General features: G+C 39.5%; 1 protein-coding gene across 5 annotated transcripts in view; it reads right to left on the bottom strand.

The window, feature by feature from the left end:
- INVS (inversin) overlaps positions 1-14663 on the bottom strand; it is a 98546-nt gene that overhangs the window by 4234 nt on the left and 79649 nt on the right. For all 5 annotated transcript variants that reach the window (XM_037382260.1, XM_037382261.1, XM_037382263.1 and 2 more), the window contains 3 exons: positions 12335-12633; positions 7588-8392; positions 636-868 (listed from right to left, as the gene is read on the bottom strand). In XM_037382260.1, coding sequence (XP_037238157.1) covers positions 636-868; positions 7588-8392; positions 12335-12633 — 1337 coding nt within the window. The remainder of the gene's footprint in view (positions 1-635; positions 869-7587; positions 8393-12334; positions 12634-14663) is intronic.

Genomic DNA, 14663 nt, shown 5'->3' with positions numbered 1-14663 from the left:
ATCCACACTGTAAAGGAACTCGAGGTTTACAGGCAATGCTTTTCCTCTACCTTTTCTTCAAGATGCATTCCTTTGCACCGTGCACATTCAGGCGTAGTGCAAAGCAGTGCAGCATTACCACAAAAGATGATCTTGCTCTTCCAATAAAGACCAGCTAATAACAAGGAAGTTATTAACATGGAACAAGACCATATTCTTCAAACTGAAATACTTAAAAAGATACAAACCCAAAGTTTTAAACAATGCTTAAAAAAATTAAACTGTGACCCAGCTAGCCACTGTGCATGGATACAGCTAGCTATCCCCAGTTTAGCTGCTCTGTTCTCTTTCCGCATTGATACATGTGAGCAGCTCTGGCAACAGAATTATTTGGTTGCTCAAGACCCAGTGCTGGAAAAACGCTAGGTGGTGATTCAAACGGCTTTAGCAGCAGACATTTTAAATCACAGATGTCTGAAGGTTTTTTTCAATCTGAAACAGAAATGCAATTACCCAAACCACCTGAGATTCAGACTAATTTTTTATACATAGTTGAAATCCCTAACAATTAGGTAAGAAGTGTATAGAAGAATATGCTCTGTTATAAAAATGCAAGTGCAGCTATTTAAAATAAAGCATAGTGAAGACAAAATTACCATATATCTGCTTAAGGATGGACTGCTTGCTGGTTTTTATGGCTGAGCTGCTTTTGTTTATAGATTTCAGATTTTTACATGAAGGAACTGACTTCAGAGGGCTATGGTTCAGCTGTTTCTTCCAAGCAACCTGAATGAAGAAGGCAGTTGTCTCTTGTCTCCATTTGTCTTCATCTTCTTTGCACTGCCGCTTGGCACTAAGAAGCTGAAACAACTCCTGTCTTAGCTGGTAACTGGAGAGCAGGAAAGAGAAGAGCACTTGTTTTAGGTGACCTGTTTTAACTTCAGTGCTTTCCACGCATCAGTTCACATGGTGGATTACATGAGTAACTGGGAAAACAGAACTCCCACTGATGTGCTAAGTCATTTGGATGAGAAATGTTTGCTCGAAAGAAAAAGTAGAAGCTGGGTTCAATTCTGGATGCATCCATTATTTTCACACATTCTGGCATTACAGTTATCAAAAGTTAGTACTGCAACATCAGCTTATCAGCTGCTTTATAACATATAGAAAATCTAGAGAAGACAAACCCTATAAATATTTATGATGTAACAGTCTAATCAATACTGTTTTCTCACTTTCATTGTATTCACAGCTTAATAGTACCAAGTTTTTCGTGTGCCTTACCACTTTGTATTCTTAGTCAGTGCAAGGGGCAAGCCAAATCTACCTCTTAGAGGTTCAGCTGTGCACTGCCTCTACAGAAAACCGAGCTGCTTTCCAGCCCTCTGAAGATGCTCCCCTCACCTTGCTTTCGGCAATCCACTGTTTTTCTTTACCCCTTCCCTTCAGAGGCTCCCCGTCTCCCAACCCAACCCTGCCACAGCTGCTCTGATTTTACAGGCAGTCACAGCCCTGTTTGAAGTGGCAATAGTAGATTTTTTATCTGTCCTTCTTCCCACTTCGGTGGCTGATTGTACCAGCAACAAGGAGTTGTTGGTTTGGGGTTTTTTTTTTGAATCAGATATAAGTATTCAATCAGATATTGGCATTTCACACTTGCAAGTCAATTAACTGGCCTAGCAATTAACTCTGATCTTCCCAGTACAAACCTGTCACAAATGAACACTGAGTAACACTTGTAAAATATTAATTGTAAGTGTTTGGTAACGGGCCAAAACACACTGATCATCATCCCCTCCAGCATTCAAAAGGCTTTTACTGGATGCCTCGGTAAAGGAAACGAGGAAGAAAGAGGTGATTTTGGTTATTTTGTTGCTCCATTTGCAACAAGTTCCAAATTAAAACAAAAGACAACACAACCAGATACAAATTGTTTAAATATATAAGCCAATGAACGATGTAATTCAAACAAAACAGCAGCCATATATTGAAAATGAGTACATAAAAGCACAACAGAATGCCAAAGGGGGATGATACGCTCAGTTACAGCCCAAATAATTTTAAAATATCGATAGGCTTCATAAATTACCTCTGTGAAATTTGCTGGGTGAGACAAACATATTTAATTTTAATTTATTTGAGCTTCAGAATTCAGGCTTGTACTATTATACAGCTCATTAAAGTACGTAAAAAATGTGGGGAGCAACTGTATCTTACCAGTAAATGTCCGTAGTGTCTGCAAATTGCAAAGCACCGTATGAATTCAAAACAGGAGCATTATTAAAAAGAGACAGAAAAAAATATATATCCAGTTTTGTTAAATAACACATCGCTCAGAACTTCTCAGTGGGGTAAGAGAGGAAGAGAAAGTGAAGGGGGAGACCACAATTATTGGGACTTGCTGACATAACTTGAGCTAAGGATGGGTCATGTGAATGCCGCTGCAGGAGAAACAATTGGGGAACTGTTTTATACTTGAGCAGAAAAGAAAACTAAGGTATTCTCTTGGAATTCGGTAATTACTGCCAGACACCTTTGCTGATATGTGAAATGACCCATTCACAGGCTACTCCACCTTTGCACCCAGCTGTGACTTCATGTTTGTAGAGAACTTCTGGTAGTTTTTAAAGGAAACAGCTGTGAGGCTCTGACACTGAAAAGTCTAGACAGCTATCTTTAAAGCACGTGCACATTTTTTAAGTTCAGCTCTCCCCTAAAGATCACTCTGATCCTAGTGAGAAAAAAGAAGAATGGGACCAAGTCTGAAGCTCTAAGAATCTGATGTGATGCCTTAACAAAATAACCCAATGCTTAGTCAACAGAACTACTGCACATAAAAGAAACGCGGGATATATGTGCAGAACAACAAAGCTGGCAAAAGGTATTCAGATTCGTTGTTACGGAAGCTCTAATCTTAAAAACCACTGCTGGTCAAATATGCATATAGGAATAATACGTTAGAAAATATAGCCTGACTCCCGCAGGAGAGCAACAGCGACAGCAACCAACTTATTTCCAGCTGCTGTCAACTCACCGTGGACCCTGGAGAATGGTACAGGCCTCAGCGCCCCCCTCCACCCTCCCCGCGAGAGAGCAGGCCAGACACGGAATCTGTAAGCCCCAACGAGCAAGATAAGCAAGCAACCTTTGGCAAGCCACACACCTTAAAATACACTTGAGGAATACATTTATAAAGTTTGCTGGCTGTGGGTATTGAAACAATTTCCCGAGAAAGGCAAGTTTAATATACTTAAATATACCAGTACCGTTGTGTCGTAGCTCACAATAGCTCTCAATACACTTTCAGTAAGTAAATCACAACTACAAAATTTGCAGAGTGAGACAAATGTATTTAACCCTAATTTAGAGACATGCCAGAACTCAAGCATGTACTTCTACATGTTTCTAATGTAAAATTACACATTAACGATGTATCATTCTACTGCTGTCTACAAGTACATGCTATTTACCAGTGCAATCCTGGACCCAAGAGACAAACACGGGACTGAGTGGGACACAGGCACGCAGCAGGTACCTGCTTAAGAACTATAATTCATTGTACAGTGGATGGGAAATCACGGACTTCAGAGACGGTGTCAGAATAACTGACGTATTAGTAGTCAGCACATACAGCTGCCTGGTATGAGCTAGCTGGAAACACTAACCACGACTTCTTGGCAGGCAGATGCCACCATCTGACTTGGGATCCATATTCTAAAATACTCACACCACCTCTTTTTTTTGAGATATATATGAACTCTGTTTCAAAGGAAAAGGCGGAAATCTCTTCTTTGTAAAAATAAACATTACTGCTGTGGTAATAGCATGGAAATCAGCAGGAGGAAATCTCATTCAACTTCACAGCTCTCATCAAGTCACGTGAGTTTTAAAACACTCAGACGACAAAGCTCGGGTTGAGCTTCAACTGAGGCAGCAAAGACAGCAGAACTGGTGGGCCTGGGAGAGAACGCAGGGGGGGAGCGTGGCTCTTCATAACAGTGCAGTGCCCTCACCTCAGCATCGCTGCCCATCAAACTGTTCTGTATCAAAACATTCACTGGCATAAATGCATTATGATATTGCTGCAAACTTTACTTTCCATCAAAGCTCTAGCAACAGTAACCTGTTTGCAGACGTAACAAAATGACAGTGAAGAAACTGCCAAAGTAATCCCTACTGCCGTCTTGCAGAATTTATGACCCTTGTTGGCATTCTATAAATACTGCGAATTATGAATTTTGCAAACAGAACAAATATATTTATTTTTCTTTATATATTTATAGTTTATATTTATACATATATATTTATTTTTCTTTATTAATTCTTTAAATAGCAAATGCCACTTAAACAATATTTAATCCCCACAATTTTCAAAGTGCCATAAGTGCATGCATGCACTTGCGGGTGAGACAACACACTCTCACTGTTTCAGCACGTGGATAGTTTAGAAACATCTATCCAAAATCTTTATATAGTCACAACTGTAAACGGAACGCTAAGATTCCTACACAGGTATGCTAGCTCAGTACAAGATTTTAGATCCCAGTTCTTGGGAGGAGATTTGCACAAGCACTCACTGCACATCTTTGGCTGAAAGCTATGGCATGCACCTCCTCCTCTACAAGGATTTTAATTTGGTGTTAAGTGAAAACAGCATAACCTTCAGAGCAATAGTATCGCTTACAGATATACTGCCTTACCTTGCTCCTGACTTTAGCTGTTGGTATCTAAAAGGATATGGACATATAGGACAAAAATTTGGGATCTACATTAGAAAAGAATGCCAAGGACATTGCCAGAACTGAGCTGCTTACACGGTGTTTGGGAACAGCACAGAGAGCTGATGGCAGAGGTGGCGTATCACGGGAAAACAAGCGGCTGCTTTGCTTCGCAGTTCAGTGGGGGTATGAGGAATATGACATGGAATCGCAGAACGGTTTGGGGTGGAAGGGACCTGTGAAGACTACCTCATCCAACCCCCCCTGCCATGGGCAGGGACACCTTCCACTACATTAGGTTGCTCAAAGCCCCATCCAACCCGGCCTTGAACACTTGCAGGGATGGGACATCCACAACTTCCCTGGGCAACATGGTCCAGTGTCTCACCACCCTCATCACAAAAATCTTTCTCCTTACATCCAACCTAACCCTACCCTCTGTCAGTTTAAAACGGTTCCCCCTTGTCCTGTCACTACAGACATTGGTAAAAAGTCTTTCTCCATCTTGCTTATAAGCCTCCTATAATTACTGAAAGACCACAATCAGGTCTCCTCAGAGCCTCCTCTTCTCCAGGTTGAACAACCCCAGTGCTCTCTGCCTTTCTTCGTAGGAAAGATCTTCCAGCCCTCTGACCATTTTTGCGGCCCTCCTCCGGACCCATACAACAGGTGCATGTCTTTCCTGGGCTGGGCACGCCAGAGTTGGATGCATAAATAGAAAACAGAGAGCAAAGACAATAGAAGTACAGAAATAGGTGATACTGTACCAAAAACCCCAGCATTTTCACTCAAAAGGTCTCAGAAATGAATTAAAAATACTATGTTCCAGAATTTTAACTTTCCATAGGAATAGGAATGTACTTTCAAAAGCCAGTGTAACTTTTATATTCCAACAGTGAAGAGATAACCTGGAATATTACTGGACTGTAAATCCAACCTCATGCTTGGAAATACTTAGACTGATCAGTAAAAGAGCTGGGGCAAACAGAAGTATTTGCTGAGCCAACACAAATGTTTAATTGGCCACATTTCAGTTTAGGAACAAATGGACTACTGGCTTGGACCATGGGGTGTCTGGTCTGGTGTCCCTTCCCTAGTAATGGGCAGTGCCAGCTCTGTCTCAGAAAGACAAGACTTCTTTGGACTTTGTAAGTTAACTATAAAAAGCAATGAGAGAAATACCAGTTCTTAAAACTCTACAAACAAGCATCGAGTAATACTTGTCTTTCAGCTCCCTGGTCTTTCGTACCATGGAGAACACAGGTAACACTCCACCTTGCAAAATTGAGAAAGAGGATTTTTTTAAGCCTGGAAGCCCTACTGAACGCAGGCACCACAACCTCATGCCTCTCTTCTAGCTTTTCAGAGCTACATGGTACTAGGTGAAAAGACCTTGTCAAAACAGCAGGTTTGTATGGTAAGTATTCAGTACTGTTCTCTCTCAACGTTTTGTCCTGGCCTTGCTTGACAAGGCCCAGAGGACATGTTACTGGAGTAGCTGAACAGCCCAGGCTGGCTGCCTCCTGCTGCTGGATGTGGCGATAAAGAGCAGACCCCGATGCTCCAGCTGCTGCGGGCTCCCCTCTGCTCCACGCTGGGGCAGAGCAGGTTGGATGCAGACGCTGCCCTGCGTCGGGAAGACAACTTGTACTTAGCTCTTAGCACAGCAGGGGGAAGAAACAGCCTCTCCGAATTTCTCTGCGAAGGAACCAGAGCTTCCAGCATGACCCAGAAGAAAGGAGGTCTACCAGTGACTCAGCATTTCTTCTGCAGGCAGTTGGGTATTAAGATCTGACCCTGCTGTTGCAGGAAACCTGCAGGTTTCCCAGGGACTACTATAAAGGTGGGTACTGCCCTCTGCACGCTCCCAGACATCCACCAGCTGCTCCCTTCCCTACAGTTTAGTCGGGGGAACAATTTTTGCCTCGCTACTGAACCATACCATAGGGCGTGAGAGTTGAGCTCTCAAAGGAACTTCCTTGTTATTTTTTCTTTAATTGAATACTAAGAAATATTAAACCATATATGAAACTGGTCAACTAGTGAGAGACCTGGAAAGATCGGTTATTACTAACAATCAGCAATTTACAGTTTTCTGCATCCACATAAAACCTGAAGAAATTGTCAATAAAAATAGGAAATACAAGTTATTTACATATTATATGCTTAATCTACAGTTGCCATACTCTTCTTATCGATTTTCATAAATTAAATATTAAGGGGAATGTACAACATGAATGACTACTTCTGAGCCTTCAGATGCACGCGTTCATCAAAGCAGGACAATGCTGTGGAAAGCAACACGGGGACATCTCACGCTCTCCTGCCTGCCTCTTCTGTACAGCGGCTGTTCCTGCTCAGTCAGGTTAATCAGGGTAGCTTCAAGTTTTGGCAATGAACTTCCAAAGCTTCCAAACCACTTGTGGTTTGGTTATCCAGCCAAAAGTCAGGTCAGAATACAATTTCAAGTGAGTCGGTAAATGGTGGTGAAGGCTCTGGCTATAAAAACCTTTTTAGGAAAAACCCTGTATCTCTACATGTGCAAGTTGGCTGATGAACATGACAGCAGTGAACTCTAGGCTTAGGCAAATCTTGATCTGCACCTCTCTAAAGAAATATCAGTGCCTGAAATAGAAGTTTAATAACTTCTTTTATTATTAAAAGTCATCACTTACCTTGCACTTTTAATGAACTTACGTAATTCTAGGCAACTGGAACCCACTGCTACTTGTTTGGTGAAAGATTATTAAATTTCTGATTTAGCACTGTAATGTAATGCTGTAATGTTGTATGCAAAAGGACAAAATAAAGCACATTGCCAACAAGCCTAATTTAATTTACATCTCCTTGTATTTCACTCTTCTCTAGCTACTGAAACAAGTAGTCTTACCTTCTCCACGTCCTCTGTATGACTGTAGCAGCATAGTTCTTCTTCCGAAACAGCTCTTTTCTTTTTCTTTCTTTTTCTATAATCTGCATTCGAATCTCTAAAGGGATTAGTTCAATATTTGTACTTTGCCACGCGACAGAACATAATTGATCATCTGCATTCCTGGACCCAATTACGCCTGTTTTTTCCAAGTTCAAACTGTCATCAGGAGGAGAGCACGCTGCTGGGTTTCTTGGCACAGTTCTGGTAGGTTCTGCCTCAGCAGACAATAAAGGGGAGGCCTTTTTTGCTAATTCGTTATTTCCTACTTTGCTAGTCTGTTCTACAGCACGCATGCTGTCGTTTCTGGTGCTTACAAATACTGTTTTGGCACTTCCTGGTCTACTAGAGCCAGCTGGTGAACATCGCTCGTCGTTTACCTCTTTATTTCTGGATTTCTGCTGATGCCTCTTGCCTTTGGAAGAAGCTTCACACTGCTTTGAGCTTCTTGCAATTCCACCGGTACAACTGACATTGCAGAAAAACACAGCCGTCCCTTCACAATGGTCCCTGTTGCCAGATGAAGACTGACTTGGATCTCTTATTTTTTCCCCAACACTAGCAGCTCTACAAGAAGAAGTATGCCTTCTGCTCCTCCGAGCACAAGTACCCATTGCCTCGACAGTGTGCTCCTTGTGCTTTTCTCCATCCAGCTCTGTAGCAGCCGCAACCTGATGTTTCACTTCCACTTTTGTTCCCTCTTTTGCTTTGCCACAATGGAAATGGACACAACTTGACTTGGTTTTGATGTGTTTCTTCAATGAATCTTTGGACAGAGAAATGGAAACTAACATTCAGTCACTGATCCAGCAACACATAGTTTATGTCTCTAATTTATTTGCTCAGTTACCTTTAAGGCAACACTAGTATTTACTTAAATAAATATATATATATATATATAAGCAGAAAGAATCAAAAGTGGACATGATTGCCTGTAACAGTACAGCCAAACTTCTTTATCTGCTCAATGTTCTACAAGTATTTTTCTTTCTCACATCACATTTGAGTTAGATGCCTAAAAAGAAGTTTACAAGGAGAAACTATTTCTTCACCTACCTGAATATACTGGTGTTCTTCAAAGAAACCAGCTCGCCATGTGGTGCAGGAATGCAGCCCCATAAACACACTTGCTCATTTCAAGTTCATTTGCTAAACTTTTGCTCTAGCTACCTTGCATCCTGGCACATGGTGACAGGGTAATCCACTGACCCAGGAAACACAGAGTGCTTGGCTACTCAGTACTTTCCTTGACATCCTAAATGAAACTATCAAGTCCTTTCCGTTTCTCCCTTGCTGCTGTATGATAACTGCATCTGAACACTCTTGTGAGGATAACTTGGAAGCCAGACTGGAATGCAAAACTGAAAATCTCTCATCTACCATTCACTTCCATTTTGTTTGGAAACTAACAGGAGAATGAGAAAATAAGACTAGACAGGATGAAATGTAATCAACAGACAGGGTGTCAGAGGGTAGGTAAGAGGAGGAAAAGAAAAGAGCTCTTTTGATATACTGGAATCACAGAAATATCTTCTAGATCCTCCACAACCTGGTGAAACACGCTATATTTTTAGTCACTAATGCTTTTACAGGATATTCTTTTCACTGGATAACACAATATGGCACATTAATAGATTATACAGAAGACACTAATGATCATAACCAATGATATCTCCAATAGAGATTTATGACAGCGACAGGTCAGTATGGGCTGAGAGGCTACTCCTAACTTATAGATGATTCTCATATAGGTAGGTAGAAAGCCCTGCATGTACTGGGATGGGGGGTGGGGTGGGTGGGAAATCTTTTATTTTAATCTATTATTCATTTAATTACCGATTTTGTATTTATTTTGAGATATTATTTTAATCTCCCAGAATGGAGAAGGAAATTCTCTCTCTCTTGCATTATACCAGGAGAACAGACAACTAAAAAAACCGTGCCTTCTGATGCCAAGATTTCTATGGGCATAATCCCATTCCCAATGAAGCCAAGTAAAAAATTGCTATTGCCATCAATAAAAATGGTATAGGGCTGACAGTCAGTTCAAACATCCAAAATTTCCAGCACCGTCACAACACTATTTTGATCTTTCAACAAGGAAAAAGAATATGGCTTTTTAAAAAAGGCCTTGTCATTCTGAACTCACCAAAACCTACTACCTGGTTTGCACATACAGCATGTAGAACGCTTTTTTGCTTCAACCATAAGACATTTAAGTAGTATGTGCAAACTTCCCAATCTGAGCAACTGGGTAACTGGATAGCAGAAAAAAACCATAATTTGAGTATTCTATCTCATCTTTTGAGGCTGAAATAAACTTTCTTAGATAGGAAGACCAAGCAATAACAAGTACAGAGCACAAAAAGAACTAATCTGTTTTACAGTCAAGGCAAATGAGATAACATACATAGGAAAGAGGATTTCTCTGTGGAGAACAGATCAGAAACGACCCATCAACTAAATCACAGTTTTCACAGGCCACAGGATCTAAATTTATATTTAATTCCAAGAAAACATCCAATGAATTTCATTCAAGTTTTGGTCACGAGAGGCCTAATTAAAACACCTCAAGAGAACTGATTAAAGAACTTCATGATCTGATCCTTGCTGCATCAACTTTCCTGGCACCTTTTCAATAGTAAAAAAAGAATACATGCCTGAAAATGGCATAATGTTTTATTTCAAACACAGGCTTTTTGAATTGAGCAAGAGGAGTCTTTCTTTACAATCTCTGAAGGTAAACTGATCTCACTGTAGAAGAAGTAGACTTGTTACATATTTTCAGAATAACCTTGAATGAACAGTTCTGTTCTTTCGTGTTCAACACTCATGGTGAAGACAGATAATAAACAATAACAAAGAATTGTCTATTTAAAATTAAAATACTATCTTTTACAGAAATTATATTCTGCTTTTAAATATACATCGAAAAGCAAAGTATCTCCAGGCAACAGCCTACATGATTATAAAATTTTACTTGAAGAACCATCAACATGGAAAAATTATTCTGGCATAGCTACATAAGGATATCTCCAACTTCATGGAAGCCTTCAGCCTAAAGTCCAAGCTACATGCTGCTGGCATTTGCTCCTGGTTTGAATTCCCCACGTTACTGTGAAGGGTAATGCAGATAACTGAACATAAATGCATTTTTTCAAATACAAGTATCAAATCAGAATCCTCTGCAGAAAATTTGGAAAATTCAGCCCTGTCCTCTGTAGTCAGTTTGACTCTATAATGCATGTTTCCCACGGACTACCTACTACCTACTTCCTGAAGTCATTCTCTCAGTGCAAAACCATTGTATTTCTTCCAAGTAACAGTGGTAGTCTGACTGATGCAATGCAGTTCCCATTGTCATAACCAATGGAAGATTTTGGCTAAGGATGGATGCTGGAGTCAGTAAAAGAAAAGGTCGCTTGTTTTACAGTTTCTTTGTCCTTCTCATTCTTTTCTCCCCACTTCACTACTGTAATCCTCCCCACATCTTTCTTTCTCCTTTCCCATTTTTCTATATTTATCAATTTCTCCTCATTATGTTCATGACAACTATCCATTTTTCATTTGGCAACCACTGTTTCTGATTATTCTCACATGTTTTACTTTGTCATCTGAATATTTTGATTAATACAAAGTTAAAACACATGCAGGTGAAGCTTGCTAGCATTTTTAACACCTCTGTTTATCATTACCTAGCCATCATAGTATATCTTGGGCTAAGGTATATATGTCTGCTTGTACTATGACAATATAGTCAAGTATTTTGTTACCAAGACATTTCCATATAAAAGCTAAAGAAATATAGTAAAAAGACTCAGCAGGAACAGCTCTTTGACCTTCTTTTCTTTCGCATTATTGAAATATTCTGATGAGCAGAGCATCCAGAAGGATTAGCAATATTTTTACATCTGAGGGGTTCTTGCAACTTACCTTAAACAAACTACTTATCCAATTTTTGCTTCTAATGATAACAAAGATGATTTAACATTACCAGTTTTGAAAGATTTGAGCCATGGGCTCAAATAACCGGCTGAAGTCAGAACTGATCAAAACGTTATTAAAATGTTTATTTTGCAAAACTAATATAGGAGTGGGCAAGAAATAATAATAAACTGATGATATATTTACAGACAATAAAAGAGTGCAGCAGGGCAAGAAAAGTAACAGAAGGAGCTATCACACACTTTCATAGTATGATTTCTAAAAACAGTCTCACTTCTCAAAAAATATCCTAGTGTTCTCAACAAGAGGACTTCAGAGACAAAGCACAGGAGAACCCTTGTCATGGAGAACAAAGCTGACTGAACAGTTCCCTTTGTATGGTAGGGATGTCACTTAGAACAATTTTATCCTCATTTTAACCTTGCTTAAAAACAAGAGTTACCATTTCTCCATTAACATTCTTCAGATAGCCCACAGATACGCCAAGTATCTTTAATCTCATTTTCTCCAAACAGTGAAACTAATAGAACAAATTCCAACAACTAGTTCTCACATATTTTAGGTATTTTTACAGACACTGTACATACTGGTATTTTGATAGAACATATGCAGTAAAAGAATCTGTATCTAACCCTATCCTATATGAATTGTTTGAATAATGAAAGAATAAGGAATGATAGAAAGATAAAACAGTTCCCATATATAAACCACCCCCAGACATGGACAAAAAGAATAATCAAGACAATTAAAAAACATTACAGACCTTGCCTGATTTTATGACCTTCACTCTGAGGGTCTCCTGACAGGCAACTCTCCCTTGGTGTAACTTTGTTGTGAAAAGCTTTAGGTGAACCTCTACTGTTTCTCCTTGGTTGAATCTGTGAAGCACTGAGGGGCAGAGGTCTCTTATTCTGTGTATCAATTGATTTATTAGGTGACTGCGAGATGCTGGTAGTCTTCTCTCGATTTGTAGGATTCTGTTGTACTTGAAACCTATTTTGTTCCACGCTCTGCATCCCTTTCTGTAGCTTGGCTTTTCTCTTACTTTCCTCTTCACGTTTCCTGTAATCATAGTCAATACTGTAAGAATTCCAAAGACAAAATCTTGGGAGCATGTATCTAACTTCAACACATGCCCTTCCAGAAACCTGACGCTGCCCCAAAAGAAAGGGAGACCTACTGCACTGAAGTATCTTGGCTTGATCCAAAGTAACAACTGACTTGCAGCTACAGCCTAAAGAAGGTTAAGTCCTTATCAGCCAGCTGCCCGTTCAGTTTGTGGGAGTTTAAACTGATTTTACAATACTCCCTTATTGAAAACAATGACATTTATTTTTTTATAAACAAACAAAAATTCAAAGGAGGATTTTGAAGAGGTGTCAAAAGACAAGAAATATGATACTAATAACTATGCTTCAAATTTGTGATGAACAATGCTTTAACACAAGTAGTAATGCAATGAACTGTATTTGAAAATAGGAAACTCTGATTAAAGATGTCGTATCTTTGACAATTATTTTTCATGCTTACCTGTGTCATAATTATTACAGAGAATTATAAACCAACTTCAAACTAGCTATTGGTACTAATTTTCTGCTATGTATTTATCATTACTAGATAATTAATATATTTTACATAAATAGATTATACATTATACAAATGATAAATATGAGATGTGAACTAAAAATGTGTATACATAGTATGCCATGACAATCATGATGCTTCGTTTTCAAAAGCGAAAGAAGTCATGCATCTCTTAAATAGCATAGACAGAAAAGAGAATTTTGGACAAGGTTATGAAAGGCGCATCTGTGGAATAAAGTTTTGCAGCCTGTTTTGAAATAAAGTAAGATATCATTGCACTTTAGCTTTTACATTCTTTTTCCTACAAAGCAGAATAAACCCAATAGCAAACATTACATACCTACCTACCACTGAATTTGTTTTTATAAATTAAGCACTGGTTGTAAGATGAAGTGACACTTTTCCTGTTGGAATGGACAGGTGGTAAATGTCGTTATCATGTAGCTGTCTGGTATTTTAACTTGCTTCCAATGCTACAACATAGTTTGCAGACTGTTGACACGTTAGCTCACAGCACAGCATATGACAAGTTAGTTATGCAGCATGCCATCATCAGTTCCTGTGAGTCATATCAATGCCAGTATATGTCATTTCAGAGGAGGCTGCCAGAGAGAAGCCTTAACTTTATCTGTCAGTGCTATCTTATCAAGTACGCTTTGCAGAAGAAGCTGACTGAACTTTGCACCTGAAAAGCTGCTAATTGACCTAAAAAATACACTCTTGGCAGCTTGAGGTTCAGTATTCCCTCTGCAACAGAAAAAAAGTGGCTAGTTTCAAATAATATTGGCATTCCACAATCGGACTATGTGGTTGCATACAGTATGGGTCTCACTGCCGTTACTCTGCTGTTTGAGCTGATAAATCAGATCTTTCTATTCACAGAATAGTCATTTTCTTTTCTTTACAAGAATCAAGCAGCCTATTACTAGTATTCTCCACTCAGGGTATTAAGTGTGAGATGGGTTGTGTGATACAGAATCAAGCCAGAACGGCCTGCACTCTTTGGGCGTGCAGATTAACTCAAAACATTAACTTCAGCAACATACCAACTGTAAAGTTATTGAAATGACAGAGGACCAGAAACTGAGTAGTAGTAAAATGGGATTTTTTTAAAAAAGGTCTTGTGTGCTAATTGATCAGATTAAACTGAAGAAATAATAAATGGAAGAGATTTCAAAGCTCACAGGAAGGGACCTCTGGGGACCATCTAGCCCAACGCCCTGCTAAAGCAGGTTTACCCAGAGCAGGTTGCACAGAATCGCATCCAGGTTGGTTTTGAGTATCTCCAGAGAAGGAGACTGCACAACCTCTCTGGGCAGCCTGTTCCAGTGCTCTGTCACCCTCAGAGTAAAGAAGGTTCTCCTCATATTCCTTCTAAAGTTTTTAGGGGTAACCATTTTAAGATTACATCTCCCAGTTTTCTAAAGACCTCAGGATTAATTTTGTCAGGCTAAGATGATGTGAAAGCACCTCACTCATCCAATTAGTCTCTAAACTGTTGTTTTAGT

Source organism: Falco rusticolus, chromosome 3, assembly GCF_015220075.1.
Source record: "Falco rusticolus isolate bFalRus1 chromosome 3, bFalRus1.pri, whole genome shotgun sequence".
NCBI classification, from domain to species: Eukaryota; Metazoa; Chordata; class Aves; order Falconiformes; family Falconidae; genus Falco; species Falco rusticolus.
This window is presented reverse-complemented; position numbering and strand designations above follow the sequence as displayed.